Source organism: Sinocyclocheilus anshuiensis, unplaced genomic scaffold (genome assembly GCF_001515605.1).
Source record: "Sinocyclocheilus anshuiensis isolate Anshui unplaced genomic scaffold, SAMN03320099.WGS_v1.1 scaffold1574, whole genome shotgun sequence".
Taxonomy (NCBI): Eukaryota; Metazoa; Chordata; class Actinopteri; order Cypriniformes; family Cyprinidae; genus Sinocyclocheilus; species Sinocyclocheilus anshuiensis.
The window spans coordinates 333,356-349,508 of NW_015547706.1; the positions used below are offsets into that span (position 1 = coordinate 333,356).

The 16,153-nt window shown below is 37.1% G+C and overlaps 1 protein-coding gene across 1 annotated transcript in view; it reads right to left on the reverse strand.

Moving 5' to 3' along the window:
• The window catches only part of LOC107703993 (prickle-like protein 3), a 53,783-nt gene that overhangs the window by 33,850 nt on the left and 3,780 nt on the right, over positions 1–16,153 (reverse strand). Inside the window, exon 2 of the mRNA XM_016506808.1 lies at positions 10,809–10,894. Coding sequence (XP_016362294.1) covers positions 10,809–10,894 — 86 coding nt within the window. The remainder of the gene's footprint in view (positions 1–10,808; positions 10,895–16,153) is intronic.

Here is a 16,153-nt window from a genome sequence, read left to right on the forward strand (position 1 = left end):
GTGGTTGCAATTTATTTTTTTAACTCTGTTCCTGAGCATTATAACCCCAGTTTGCTATTGTGTGCTGCGCATTTTATTGAGGACAGCTTCCACAACATGAGGGAGTACAGAGTAACGGTTTCGCCAAAAAGCTTTTGTTGAAAGACAGAGCAAGGGGCGGGGCAGTACTGAAACACCGTCTAAGCTGTTTTCCAATCTCAACGCACTGGGACAGCTAACCAATCACACCACATTTCGTTTTCGGAAGGTGGGCCTTCATCAAACCCGGAACTAATCGAGCCGTTTGTGCCAGGCTGGGGAGAAAGGTAGTTTAATAATTAGTACACCCCCAAAACAAAATCAAGACTTTGTAAAAGAGCATAATAGGACCCCTTTAAGACAAGTCATGTCACTCGGTGGCCATCTTTGAAACGCCTCTCGGGCATGCAAGTACAACCCCTATCTCTTTGAATGGGGAAACATGAAATTCTCCAAAACTGTTCACTAAACTTACGATCAAATTTCATATTTGAAATCACCAAAGAAATCTGACAACAACAGTGTCATAAATGTTGTTTCTTTTGTTCAAATTAGGGCTGGACAATAATTCAATATCAATATGTATTGCGATATAATTTTTTTCAATAGCGGTGATATGATTTTTAAACACATTTCCGATATTTCGATATACATTACCAGTGATTCCCATACATTGATTTATTGTTTGACTTCCTTGAATAAACATGAGCACTGCAAGTTTCAAAATCAAAAATGGTGTTTTATATGAATGTGTCTCTGAAGGGAACCGACTGTCTTCAGAAAAGTTTTGATGGCATTTTTATCTGACAAAGTAGCGTTCATGAGCGGAGCTGCTTTGATTACAGCCATTACTGGAGAAACCGCTAGTTCTACCGCTCTCAAAATCTTTATCCTGGCTGAAGCACATTTGTTTCAATTTATAAGAATAATAAGCCTACACTACTAGTCAAAGGTTTTTTAACAGTAAGATTTTTATCGTTTTTTTTAAAGAAGTCTCTTCTGCTCACCAAGCCTGCATTTATTTGATCCAAAGTACAGCAAAAACAGTACAATTCGAGATGTTTATTTGACATTGATTTCACATTTCTTGTTTGTATGAAGCTAAATACAAATAAAATGTGAACATTCATTTATTTGCGCTGTTTTTTAAATTAAATAGTTTTATAGGAAGAGATTTCATAGACTTGGCAAATTAATTTTTCATAAGTTTGTAGGTACAGACATCTGTTGTGTGTGTTCTTGGCAGTTTTTATGAGGCTTTTTATATATAAATAAATCAGAATTATATCGTATTGACCGAAATTAAGAAATATATCGTGATATAAATTTTGGCCATATCGTCCAGCCCTAGTTCAAATAGCATTATAAAAAGCCTATTTTTTAGGCTAGATCAGCCAATGCGCATGCACAGTCCTAAGCGCATGTCTCAGAACGCTGACTGTTTCTATAGCAACCGGGACTTCTAACGGCAGCTGCAGTGACGTGCTGACTTTACCGATTAGCGATTGGCTCTTTTGCTCAGAAGGCGGTGCTTCGTTCGATAGCGTGGCCATATTGAGCGTTGCATTTTTCCTCATTCAAAACTATACGAGTGACACGTCTTGGGTATTCTATAGTCTTTGATGTTGATGAGTCATGATTGCGGCCTCTTTAAAAAAGCCAATAAACACAGACACAGATCAGTTCATATCTATACATCGCAACAGTCAGTTTCCGTTAGGAAATTTATTTTTATCAAATAATCATGTTTAATAGAGAAAATCGTAGTGAAAATCTACATTACCCATGATGCTGTGCAGAAATTTCCACCAATCAAAGAGTGGCAGTGAGCAAAGCATGGCAAAACTGATATTCAGCCTCGCCCACTCCCATGAAGCACTGCAAATGACGTAATAAAGTAGTTAAAGCTGCAGTCCGTAAGTTTTGCCTTTGTCGCCATCTCTGTTTGAAAACCTGGAATTGCAGCTGAGTGCGGAATTATCTAGCTTGCGTGGGTTGTGAGTGGGCACGGCTCCAGCACGGATGAATCTAATGTTCTGAAGAGTATGTGTGGCTGTCAGTCACCGCACCGCATAAAATAATTAATGTTAAAGGGGTAATATGATGCTGCTAAAAAGAACATTATTTTGTGTATTTGGTGTAATGAAATGTGTTTATGCGGTTTAAGGTTAAAAAAACACATTATTTTCCACTGAACATTCGGCAGAACACACCACAAAATCTCCTACCGGATTTCAATTATTCGGACGTTTTGCTGAACATTGTAGTTGGCGGAGCTGCGGCACTGATCAAGCGCTTCAGGATGCGCAGACGGGGGAAGTGAGCCAGAGCGCTCGTCAAGCTCAGACTGCGTGGTTTTCGAACAGCGTTGCCTAGCATCCCCATCTGGCGAATCTCCGCTCTCTACCCAACAAAACAGACGAACCTCTTCTGCTCTCCCGGACAAACAAGGATTTTTCAAACTCTGCTGCTCTGTGTTTCACGGAAACCTGGCTCAATGACGCAATTCCGGACAGCGCGCTTCATCTGCCGGGCTTTCAGCTGTTCAGAGCGGACTGCGACGCAGAATCAACCGGGAAATCGCGCAGTGGCAGGACATGCTTTTAGGTGGTGTATATATGTAACTGTGTTGGAAAAGATGTGCTGTCTCGATCTAGAAGTGCTCTTCATTAACTGTAAGCCTTTCTACTCGCCGCGGGAATTTTGCTTGCCGCGGGAGCTTCTGTCACTAAAACAAATTCCTCGTATGTGTAAACATACCTGGCAATAAAGCTCATTCTGATTCTGATTCTAAAGTAAGGCGATAGTTTTGAACACTGGCTGGTTATGTACTTGCTCAAATATTGATTTCGGATCATTTTTAACCAAAAAAAGTTACGGACTGCAGCTTTAAGTATTTGTATATATACAGCCAACAACTTGAATAGTTTTATATTTCTCCACTGTTTTTCATTCGATTATGTCATTTGCAGTGCTTCATGGGATTGTAGTTCTTTCATTAGGTACACAGTCTTGCACCTTTGTGTTTTTGTCTGATTTTCATGTACTTTTTTACTTTAAATTAAAGCATAGCTTTGGTTCATGGCTTATACCCCTTTAAAGAAGACATTTTTAAAAACCCCTATAAATGGAAAAAATACTTCCAGAACCACCGCAGTTGAAAAAAGTGGGCGGGCACCAATGCACTCTATCTTGATAATGCAAATTTCCTGTTACCTATATATGGATATGGTTTCAGTAACAGATGGACACTTTTTGGTGCAGGTGTCACGATGGCAGCAATTAGTGGTTGAGTAATAGCTGCCTGACTCTCCATGGGTAATTCAACTAGTATCATCCTGCCAGACTCTCTTATCATGACCAGGAGCTCACTAGTAACTCAATCAAATTCTCTCAAGAGCTGGACAACCTCCATGACAACTGCCTCGGACAACATCTAAATTTGTGCTCCAGCAGACACGCGTGACATGACGGATGTCCTCTCCAGCTCTCTCTCTCTCTGTTTGTGCTCAGCTGGCACGCTTTCTGGGACCAGTCTATTCACAGACATTTCATCATCCTGGCACACATAATCACCTTCTAGCTAAATCACACCTAATTAAGTCACACAAATATGGAGTTTTAGTGTGTTTTTAAATTAAATTTGGCCCTGTATGTAATGCAATGAAGTTATTGTCATTTCAGTTCATGCTAATAAATTCAGGGTTAGAAATCTTTTGATTATCAGCATTGGCCGAAAAGTTTTTCTGTTTGGCCGATAAGTGTCGGAAGTAGCACTATTGTTTTGGCAACACTGAGACTTACCAAATTACAGATGTCACTGTTGGTATGGTTAGTGTTTGTTTGGCTTTATATTGTCCATTAGCCGCCCTGCTCTATAAGATATCGCCATTGGCCATTAAAACATCCATACTGGTCAACCAACATGTATAAGTATTTCATGTTTCAGCCGTCTGATTTGTTATTTTTGTATGTGAAAAAAAAAAAACACGAATCGAAAATTCAATGACTAATTGTACATGTACCCGCACCTTTAGCCAGCTGAAATGTTGCAACCATAAACAACGCAAAATGTGTTCTCTTTTATAGATCAACAACTATATTTAAATAGCAATAATTAACTAAGAAATATATATTTCTTAAATAGTTCCCCACACTTTTGAGTGATCCCAGTGAGTTATTCACTTCTACCAGTTCAGTGAAACAAACCAAACAAACAGTTTGTTCAAATTAATCCTATCCAGCGCTACTGTCTGCTAGATAATATCTTTAAAGGGCAAATAAACAGCACGAACACATCGCCTCTGGCTCTAGTGTCAAAAACATGCGCCTCTGCTGTCTCAGAAATGCATTTCTTGTCAGCATGTGATGTTATCCTGTCATCCAGTGAGTGTTGTGCTTGGCCTGAAGCGCTAAATCTGTGTGCATGTGCACTGGTGAGTTAATAACGCTATAAAAAACAGATTTTATACATGAATAGCTGTTGAGATGCTTCCTTGACACTGTACCTTACTGAGCTACAAGCTATTCAGAATTTAAAGTAGGTCAACTACAGTCAAGCCACCTTATAAAGAAGTTAGCTAGACTTAATGCATTGAAGCTATTATTTTAATCAGTGCTGTAATTCTCTGGCCTTCAACCTTGTGTTTCAATTAAGGTGACCACATAAATACATACAACATAAAATACATACATTTAGCAACTAAAAAAAACAGAATACACTCTATTTTTAAATCAAAAACTGCATTTGGGAACACATCATGACACAACCATCTTTCCATATACTTGCAATAAGAGGCGCTTATCAAAAAATAAAAATAAAAAAGGAAGAAGAAGAAGACGCTTTAAAGACTCCCAGTGTTTTTTTTTCCCCGTCAAAATAAAATGATGGTTTGAAACATTTGGAAATGAAGAAATTAAGACCATAAATATAATAATGTATATTGCTTACTTATTACTTATTACATTACTTATCTTTAATGCCATAAATATATGTAATTTTACAGTTGTAATGTTAAAAATTAAATTATCATCAACATAAAAATTATCGAAATGAAATTATTATAAAATAATATTATTATTTTTTATTAATATGAATACTATTGTTTACTTAAATGTTTAATTATTATTTTTATATTCTCATTTGTTATTTGACAGTAAAATGTTACAATTGTAATTTCTTATTTTATTTGTATTTTTGTATTCCTACACTTTGATATAATTACAACCAAAAACATAACAAACAGCAGCATTTAAACTCAACATATTGCTTTCTCTAAAGAAAATGACATTTTAACATATATTCACATAGAAAACATTCGCAATAATATTTCATAACATTGCTCTTTTACTGTATTTTCAATCAAATAAATGCACCCTTGTATAACAGACTTATTTCAAAACTATTAACAAATCTTACCAACCAAGAACAATTAAAATGTAGTGTATAAAAATAAAAACACTTTTGAACTTGAATCTAAATAACCTTTAAAAAAAAAAAAGTAGTTATTGGAAACACCATCTAGTCTGAAAACAGCTCAACTACTGTCAGAATACTGATAAATATTATTAGTACAGTAGGTAGCATTGTTACTCGCCCACACTGATCTAAAGAAAAAAAGTGTGACATAAAGGAGGGAAATGAGAGTGAGTAAATGAGAGCAAGTCAATGACTAAATTAAGAAGCAGTGAGACAGGAGAGGGAAACTCTTCAGAGAGCAGGGGAAGTGTGGGAGTCTGATGGCTCTATTCCTGCAGTCTGGCAGCAGAAGGACCTGAAAGGACTAATCGTATTAGTCTGACAGGAGGGATTAGGACACAAAATAGGGGGCCAGACGGGTGGATAATGTATTTTCAATCAAAAACCTGCACCCTTGTATAACAGACTTCTTTCAAAACTATTAACAAATCTTACCAACCAAGAACAATTAAAATGTAGTGTATAAAAATAAAAACACTTTGGAACTTGAATCTAAATAACCTTTAAAAAAAAAAAAGTAGTTATTGGAAACACCATCTAGTCTGAAAACAGCTCAACTACTGTCAGAATACTGATAAATATTATTAGTACAGTAGGTAGCATTGTTACTCGCCCACACTGATCTAAAGAAAAAAAGTGTGACATAAAGGAGGGAAATGAGAGTGAGTAAATGAGAGCAAGTCAATGACTAAATTAAGAAGCAGTGAGACAGGAGAGGGAAACTCTTCAGAGAGCAGGGGAAGTGTGGGAGTCTGATGGCTCTATTCCTGCAGTCTGGCAGCAGAAGGACCTGAAAGGACTAATCGTATTAGTCTGACAGGAGGGATTAGGACACAAAATAGGGGGCCAGACGGGTGGACATGGGGGAAAAAGTCTGTGAAGAAAAGAAACAAGGCACAACGGGTAGAATATGAAAAAAGAAACGTTGCAGTGATGGACAGTAACATCACTGCAACAAATACTACACAAAATGCTTAAGATCTTGTTGAGCAGAATCTGAAGACTGCACAAAGATTAAAGCAGCACATAGACAGATTAAAGCCATGTTGTTGCAGATGTAGATGTGCTTGTTTCTGTTCTCTGGATTAGTTTGTAGTATGTGAAGAAGAGTGAAGAATGGGCAACAGATTTTCACATTTCGCCTGATGCTGATGTATGACACTGGTCAGAACCGCAGGTGTGAGATTGAAGAGCGCAGTAACAAGATTTATGGCTACTTTCTGCTCTGTTCATTTAGACACTAGGGGTGAAACGGTACACAGATGTCACGGTTCGGTACGTACCTCGATTCGGGTGTCACGGTTCGATACGATTTCGGTACAACAGGGAAAAAACAAATCTACTATGTCGGTTTCTTTTCATTTATTTTGAACAGACAGTAGTACAAATTACTATTTTTTCCACCTAGATGTGAAAATACTAAATATTATTACATTATGTTATATATATAAAATCTGCAGTACATATATACATACAAGGAATAAATTCTTGAAATATATAAAAAAAACAGTGCGACACGTAATGTAGCCTATATACGCTGAGTTTCAGTTCATTTTTGTGACACGCTTAATTTGTTCACAGAAAGGAAACTCAAATGGCAGAAAGCGACATCCTATTTGCATTCTTTATTTTACAAAAGCACAATGTTTTGTTTTCATTGTGAGTGTACACCAATAAAAGCAGACCTTTATAAAGTGATGCATTATTAATAAGACAATAAGTGTTTAAAGGTGATTTTGCTGGTATAAGGAAACAGTTGAAGTGATCGCGCCGGCGCACACACACGCACGCACGCACACACACAAAACATATCAGTTTCAGCATTGCTAACTTGACAGCGCAGCTGGTACTTTATCAAAATAAAATACAGTGACCCAAACATCAGCGCGCCCGCCTCTGTGTCACCGTTGGAACGCGACTGAAGTACAAAGTTTAGCATTCAGATACGTTACATCGCAAATATGGAAATATTATGGAATATTTGGATTAGTGCCGAATGAGAGAGGTAGGATACACGAGCACAAAGATCCATTTCGCAAACCGTTGAGTGCACAAGCCTTTAAAGTATACTCCTTTGTCAGTGAGAGATGCATTCAGAATCAGCACATGGTCACTGTCTAGTGGGCTCCACCCCTATTAGACACACACATGGGAATAAAACAGACCAATGGTGCCAAAAGCTAGTGCCGTCCCACTAATTTAAGGTGAGAACAGATCTCATGCACTTGTTCGTTTATAGCAGTATGAGGTCCTGATACATCCCCTAAAAAGAGGAATGTGTGTGTGTGTGTGTTTATATAGTAGTCTAATATTTATTTACTATGGCATCCTAATACTTGAAAATGTATGGCAATGTTGTATGAGTTCAGTTAAAAGAAATTAGGCTATTATTAACATATTAATGACATTCCAGCACGGTTTCATCTCAAAAAGAAATCTGAATTTCAACCCCCAAATTACTGACTTCACTGTAGTTCAGCATTGATGCACAACCAAATTGCATCTGAAATTATATAGTCATTAAGCTAACTTGCAATTTTATTTTTTTTGTGCTTCAGAATGATACAATCCCCAAAAGATAACATCATTAAGATACACATGCTATCAAGTTTGCATGGGTTTTTATACATGCAAACCTTTAGTAAATCAGGGCCTAAATGAGGACATGCATAGACTTCATGCTATATTATGTAAATATAAAGAAGTCAGACTAATGCTACTCCAAATCAGTGTTATTTTAGTATTATTTATATACACTGTTAGCATTTATTCATTTTTTTTAATGATCTATTTTTATATTCTTTTAGTTTTCATTATAATTTTAGTTTAAGTGATTTTGCTATGTACCTTTGTCATTTTTTATTCATTTTTTAATATTTATTTTTTAGCTTTAATTTGTTTTTATTTCAGTTTTATTCATTTAAGTACTTAAACTTATTTTAGTTATCAAGGTAACATATTTCATGTACATTTCTCAAGTCTATATTTTAAATCTATTTTATTTCAGATTTATTTCAATTGCTGAAAATGATTTTTTTTTATAGGTTTTTATATTATTTACTTTATTCATTAACCATTTTTAACATTATTAAATTTGATATTTTTTAAAAATTCTTGCAACAATTTTCCCTCCAACATATAGCTATGTATAAAACACACACACACACACACACACACACACACCTTTGAACTCACTGGAATGCCTCATGTCCTTTAGCATTTGTTCCAGGTCATTGTCTGGCTTCTTCACACACCGGCTGCTAGTTGAAGGTAAGTGTTTCTGAGGCATGTGTGTGCACTCTAAAAAATAATGGGTTATTTTTTAACCGAAATGCTGGGTTCAGCCTGTTGTGTCATTTTATTGGGTTGTTTTTAATATTTTTACCCAGGTGCTGGGTTATTTTATTTTTTTAACCCAAATGTTGGGTTCAGCTTGTTGGGTCATTTTATTGGGTTATTTCTTACTATTTTTTACCCAGGTGCTGGGTAGTTTTTCTGTAACTAAGTTGCTGGGTCATTTTTAACACCGAGTTATTTTTTTCTACCCAACCGCTGGGTTGAGCTTGTCTCCGATTAAACAACCCAGCTGCTGAGTTACATGTGTTCTGTCCAATATTTACCCAGCGCTGGGTTGTTTTTAAAATTTTAACCCAGCATTTTTTTATAGTGTGCATTTAAACAAGTGGTCAAAATATGCCCCTAAACTGCGAGGACATACATATGTGCTTTCAGTCAAATATATATTTTAACCCTTATGTGCCCTTATACAACAGTGGTCTTATACTGCATACTGACACCTATTAGTGTGGATGTAGTGTCGCACAAAAGTAAAACCTCTCAGAACTTATGCCATCATTTTTTTTTTACAGTGGTGCATAAAAGCTAAACAGATTAAATTATTGCAGTAGCTGATGAAGAAATTGGCAAGTGATTCTGAAAAAGAGAGACTTCTAAGACAGCTAAACTACAGCAGTCACATGGTCCATTTGTGATGTTTAAAAAAAAATGCCCACAAAAAGAAGGATCAACAGCTGGCATGTATTAACGTCACAAACTGCCCTTTGGATTCTTATTCCTGACATCTAAAATTAATCTTATGGAAACAATCTACAGCTCTGAACAGCCTCTGAAATAAATATGAATATTTCCAAATCTACTGTGTGTAAGTGGTCATGATTTCAGAAGTAACGTGTCTGCTGATTGATGGATTTTTCAATGGCGAATACACAAGGCCAAAAATTAACAATTAAGTCAAGTGCTTATGTATATTATATGCACTCTAAAAAATGCTGGGTTAAATACGGTTGGGTTACTACCCAGAAGGTTGGGTTAAACATTTAACCCAACCACTGGGTCAAAACAACCCAATTCCTGGGTTTGTCCATATTTCACCCAGCACTGGATTGTATTTAACCCAGCATTTTTATGAGTGAATACATATAGCTACAAAAATAGGCCTAATGGTTGCAAAACAGACTCGAATGTGTTAAAATTCAAATGTGTATTTTAGAATTGTTTTTTGATAAAAGTATGTTGTGTATTATTCATTCACAAGTCTGTCTGTGAAATTCTGGAACTGACACAAGAGAAAGTGAAACAGCATCTGTTAAACAGTCAAGCAGGCACGTTTACCAGCTGATGCCAAGTGATCTGGATTGTTTACATGTGGATAATGTTGGAGTCATAAACTCGTTCCCAGAACAATCAAGAACCCTGCAATATTATAATTCCCAGAACCATCAAGAACCCTGCAATATTATAATGAGATCAGCATTAGAGAGCAGAGAACACAAAAACGCACTACAGCTACACTAAAGCTCCTCATTCTTCAGCTGATGCTTGTCTAATGGTGTAACAGTGAAGTGTGCTCAGTGTAAACACTGCGCAGCTCTCATTACCAGCTCTGGAAATATGATTAGACATCTCACGTTACACACAAGAATCCCAGGTCTCCACACACACACACACAGTGTATCTGGTCCTCACAGATTGTCGTTTATCAGCACCATATTCCCTCCTTTCCTTTTCCGCAACTTAATTTCAAAACAAACGTATAACTAAAACAATTATCCAAGATGTTATGTCTGAGGATGTTAAGTTTCCATCTGCACATTCCCAGGCCTGGGATGAATGTCCTTCAAAAGCAAGTAAAGGGTCGGATCCTGTAGTACATATATCGAATGTGTTGCTTTGAATCTGTCTCGCATCATTTTCATTTCAAGTGACAAAAAGACAGTAAAATGGGAGGACAAGGAAATTTTGATAGCCTTCGTTCTGGGTCTTTCCTCAAGTTTTAGCGCCGCAGTCTTACCTCCATCCATGCATGCGGAAGCCAGGACACTGTTCTCCACAGCGCATACACGGCTGCCCCCGGTCTGGATCCTCATCCGCGTCTATCTGCAGGACACAATTACACACACTGTCAATACTAGCTCATAATTTACATCCCATTTACAGCCAGTTATATTAAAGAGAACTTCTGAATAAATTGGTAATGAATAAGATCTGATCTGAATGCATTTACACAACACTGTTTTCAACTAAAAAAATAATTTCTGGTCCAAGCGGCCCACCACTACGATCAGAATTTATCCAGTTGGACACCACCAGTATATATACATTGTCATTCAAAATACACACACACACATTAACACACATATGTGTTTGTGTGTGTATACTCTCTCAGTTTGAGTGGAGCAGTGTACTCACTTGCTCGACTTACTCTTAATAGTCAGTGAAAGTTATGACTATAGGTCATAGGCTATAAGTATAGGCTACAACTACAAAAACGTACATTATTTTTCATGGCAAATTACGATTGCCAATTTTTTTACAAGCATATTGGCCGATACTGATACAGATTGCTTATTTTTCTTGAACAGATAACCATTAGAGGCAACCACTGTTTTTAAATCACATTCTAACAAACGATGCTACATACATGAGCATTTTTTTCATTTAAATTAAATTGCATAATTTCAAGATTTAAGGGAAACACAATGGTCTCACTTTAGCTTTGTGAAATTATGCTAAAACTGCATTCACTCTTTGACGGCAGGTGGCGCTTATGGAACAGCCACAATATTGTGTTTCCATGGCTACCGCTGTAAACTATCCACCTTATTTTTCAACACAGAAATAAGCCATTTTTTGTGAATGTGCAAGATTTTTGGTTCATTAGCCGCTGTAGGGAAATAACAAGAAGACCAAAGTGCAGTAAAAGGTCAAATTGTTTGCTCTACAAACCAGTGTGTTCATAATAAAGATCATACATTAAAATAATAAGGTTTGACACACCAGTTTGCATTATCAAGCAGCAAAACAAGCTGTTTTGTACAGCTAAAAATAGCTGGAAATGACACCGGAAGCCAGTCCCACAAAATGTACAAATGGCTGCGCCCGTTATTACCCTGAAAAAAAGGTGGATAAACACTACTTTAATATGCAATAAATGGAGGTAAAATTAAAAGAAAATGCCATCGGAAATTTTCTGAAAACAATCAGTTCCCTTCAGAGATACATTCATATGAACCTCCACCCTCAATTGACCCTTCGCAAAAAGCTTGATTGACAGGTGCTCTGACCAATCATAACGCAGAATCTGCCATCTTGTCCGAAAAACAAATCAGACAGGAGAGTAGAATACCTTTGGTGGACTTAAACTTGAAAAATTGTGTGTATTGACATCTTTCCGTGATTGAAACAAAATACGTTCTGATGTTCATTCATGTTTATTTCGTGCTTTAAGTAAATATAAAAAGACAATCGGTTCACGTGCCGCTGGAGGTAAAATTAAAAGAAAATGCCATCAGAAATTTTCTGAAAACAATCAGTTCCCTTCAGAGATACATTCATATGAACCTCCACCCTCAACTGACCCTTCGCAAAAAGCTTGATTGACAGGTGCTCTGACCAATCATAACGCAGAATCTGCCATCTTGTCCGAAAAACAAATCAGACAGGAGAGTAGAATACCTTTGGTGGACTTAAACTTGAAAAATTGTGTGTATTGACATCTTTCCGTGATTGAAACAAAATACGTTCTGATGTTCATTCATGTTTATTTCGTGCTTTAAGTAAATATAAAAAGACAATCGGTTCACGTGCCGCTTGAACTGAGGCAATCCAGCGATCTGTCACGACACATTAAAGAGCCACAAAACGCCATTTATTGTTTGAATAAAAAAATTTTGTCAGTGTCCTCTTTGCTCCGCAATGTTTTTGTGACTGCGTCAGAACATGATGTGTAGTGTGAGAGCGGCATTGTTTGTCGGACATAGCAACAGTAACTAAGGAGGGCGGGTTTTTGCGAAGCGTCAATTCAATATTTTGACATTTCTTTGAATATTTCGAGCATCAAGAACAGTGACCTTAATCTGTCTGGTCCAGTATACAGAAAAAATTACCCAAAATGTTTCTCATCAGATCTACACGAATCTCATATGTGACCTATTTTGATATTTTGATCTCAAAAAAGGTGAATTTTGAACAAAAGGTGAGGGGATTGCATCTATAAGTGTTTCTTCACAAAGTGGTATCGCCAACTTCTGTGTTTGCATGAATAATACAGCATTTATTGTTGTACAGAGATTAACTTCAATGAACTTAATTAATTAAATATGTTGTTTAGGTATGCAGGTGTGTAGTATAAATGCATTCCTGGACTCGCTACATCCACCCAGCTGACACTGTCGTTTGACCTGTATGCTCTGACCTGTAACGTACTAACAATCTGGAAAATAATTCACTCAGGCGTTGTAAAAGGGATAGTTCACCCCAAAATGAACATTCTGTCATCATTTACTTGTTCATCTTGTTCGACACCTGTATGACTTTCCGTTTAATCTGTAAAACACAAAAGAAAATATTTTGAAGAATGTAACCAAAACATTTTTTTGGCTTAAAATGTATTTATGAATTTTTATCTGACAACTTCCCAGCTCCCGTGGCATTATGGGATTGTAAAGTGTCAACTAGCTGTGCACTTGAGAATCTTAGCAAATGAAGTGTGTCATTCGTATATTTTTAGTAAAAATAAATTAGAATTGCATTCAGTATTTTTAGTAATTTTAGTATTTAGTTTATGTTGTTGTTGTCGCAGATAAGTTGCTCTAAGTTGTTTTGGTGTCTGGTGACGCATATAATATCCTAAATAAGATTTTTCTGTTTTTCTAGGTCTGTGACACGAATTTCTCCAACAAAACACACAGCACCAAAAAGTTGAAGAGCAACTCTGCGTTACGTACAAATCGAGGTATTTCTACTGTACAGCTCCATGTCAGGCGTAGTTTAGCCTCAAGGTCTTCTGCTTGTTTGTGGGAACAAATAAAGCAATAAAACTGAGAACTTGTTCTTCAAAACCTGCAAGTGACGTAGTTAGGGTGTTTGAAATCTTTGACATGCCTATATACGGCAACACAACAGCCATAAAACTACAACACCTGGTTTGCTCTCTCACACATATACTGAGGGGGAACCCGGGAGAAAGTGTGTGAAAGTGTGAGAACCATTTTGAAAACAAGACAAAGAAAAAAATTAGTCTGGTTTTTGTTTTTCAGCTAGGCTACATAAAGAAGGAAATTATACTTGTAAAGATGGCATGTATTAAAATGTCGGATTTTATATTTATATTATAGTTTATAGTGTATATCATACCATCACAGGACCATAATACAATTTGCTGAGTACTCAAAAATAGACATTTTCTTTCAGGAGAAAATATGGGTTTGCACAAAAATAGACAATGCACTTTATTTGACAAAAAACAACATGACAATGTAACGCAGCAATACACTTTTGTTAAACAAACATCATTTGAATTTCTTTATGCAGACAAGAAGTACTATTAAGCTTTGCGTACTATGACAGAACATCAGTACAAAGCCCAGTCAGGATGAGTGAGTGTGAGAGAGACACTGCGCCAGGAACAAGAGATCTATGGAAACACGCGTGCTAAAACAAACACTGCCTGTAAGATCAGTGAACTCTAACACTTCACTGAACCAAGACCAGAGCACTGCTATTCACTACTGAGAGAGCGAGACAGAGAGAGAGAGAGAGGGGGGACAGGATCTTTTAGTGTTTTTTCTTCACTGAATAGTTAATTGCATTAGCCTGTTTAAAGGAATGAATTGGAAAGAAGGGGGAGGTATGAGAAAAAAAATCTCACAAATGTTTTTCCTGTGTCGCCTTGTACAGACACAACTGTAGATAGTCTGAGAGAGTTCTGTGAGAAACAAAACTGCCATTTTTACAGGCATCAAAACTGGTGTGGTTATAAAGAAGAAAACCTGCCATACAGGTCCAAAGCTGCTAATGTTCATGGATTTGATTTAATGTACTATTGTGCATTTAAAAACAAAACTGAAGGCTGCATCCTATACCAGTTTATATGATAATGATGAATGTATACAAGTGGGGTTGAAGGAGACAAGAATGTATTTGTTTTGTTTGTTCGGTTGTTTTTATGTTTTATTTATAACATTTATTTTGTTAAACACATTTGTCAATAACATTTACTGTATCCCAGTTTAAAATACTTTATCTAAAGCGAGATTCAGCTATATAAGGATTTACAAAATGCATAGTTTAAAAGTTCTCAAATACCCAAAGTAATGCAAATGAGGAAAGTAACAAATGTACTCAAAGTAACATAAGCAAGGAAAGTAATAAATTATTTGAAAAATTGAATGTACAGTAAAGTAGTATAAGGAAGTATGTAAAGTAAGGAAAGTTAACAAAACTAATATATGGAAATTAAAGTAATAAAAGTAACACGTGACGCAAACAAGTAAAGAAAGGAAAGTAATGTGAATAATAAAAGTGCTGAAATAAATGCAAGTATGTAAAGTAAGTAAAGTTACAAAAAATAATATAAGTAGCAAAAGTACAAAAATGAAAATACCTGAGAAAGCAAAGCAGTGAAAGTGAGACAGGTAATGTAAGTAATAGAGCCCGACCGATATATGTTTTGCCGATATTATCGGCCGATATGAGCCTGTCGCCGATATATCGGTATCGGCAAATATGCCGCCGCTACGCCGCCGATATGACATTTTTTTTACAGAGCATATAACGCAGATAAAATGCTTGAAATGGTGTAATTACTTAGTTTGTCCAGCAGAGCACGCTCCATTGTTTGCTACTGGCGACCTGGATGAAACGCTTTAAAGCTTAAGTCTATGGAAAACCATTGAAACTTTGAACGGCCATATCTCCGTAATGGCGCGGCGGATCCGCACCAAATTCAGGGTTCCCTTCAGCTCGAGGAACCCTCTCGAAGGCGAATCGAGTGTACGTCTCGAGGCCCGCTTTCGAATGAGACCACCCCCGCGTCGATAGCCCCCGGGGTTCGGGAGTTACGGGTGGTTAAATTCGCGTTACGGCGCCGACCGATCAAGCGATCCCGGGGGGCTACCGACGCGCGGAGGGTGGCGTTCAAGAGGGCTCCTTGAGCTGAAGGGATCCCCGAATTTGGTGGAGATCTGCCGGCGCATTCGCGAGATAGTGACACCAGCCAACACTTTCACTTCAGTAAGGAGGTCTCTTGTTCAGGCAGCAGCATTCAAGCGTTGGCTTATTCGACCGTAAGTGCCCTGCGAAGTGGACTTCACATGAAATTCCGCCATGATTCCAGTTCCAAGGGAACGTACACGT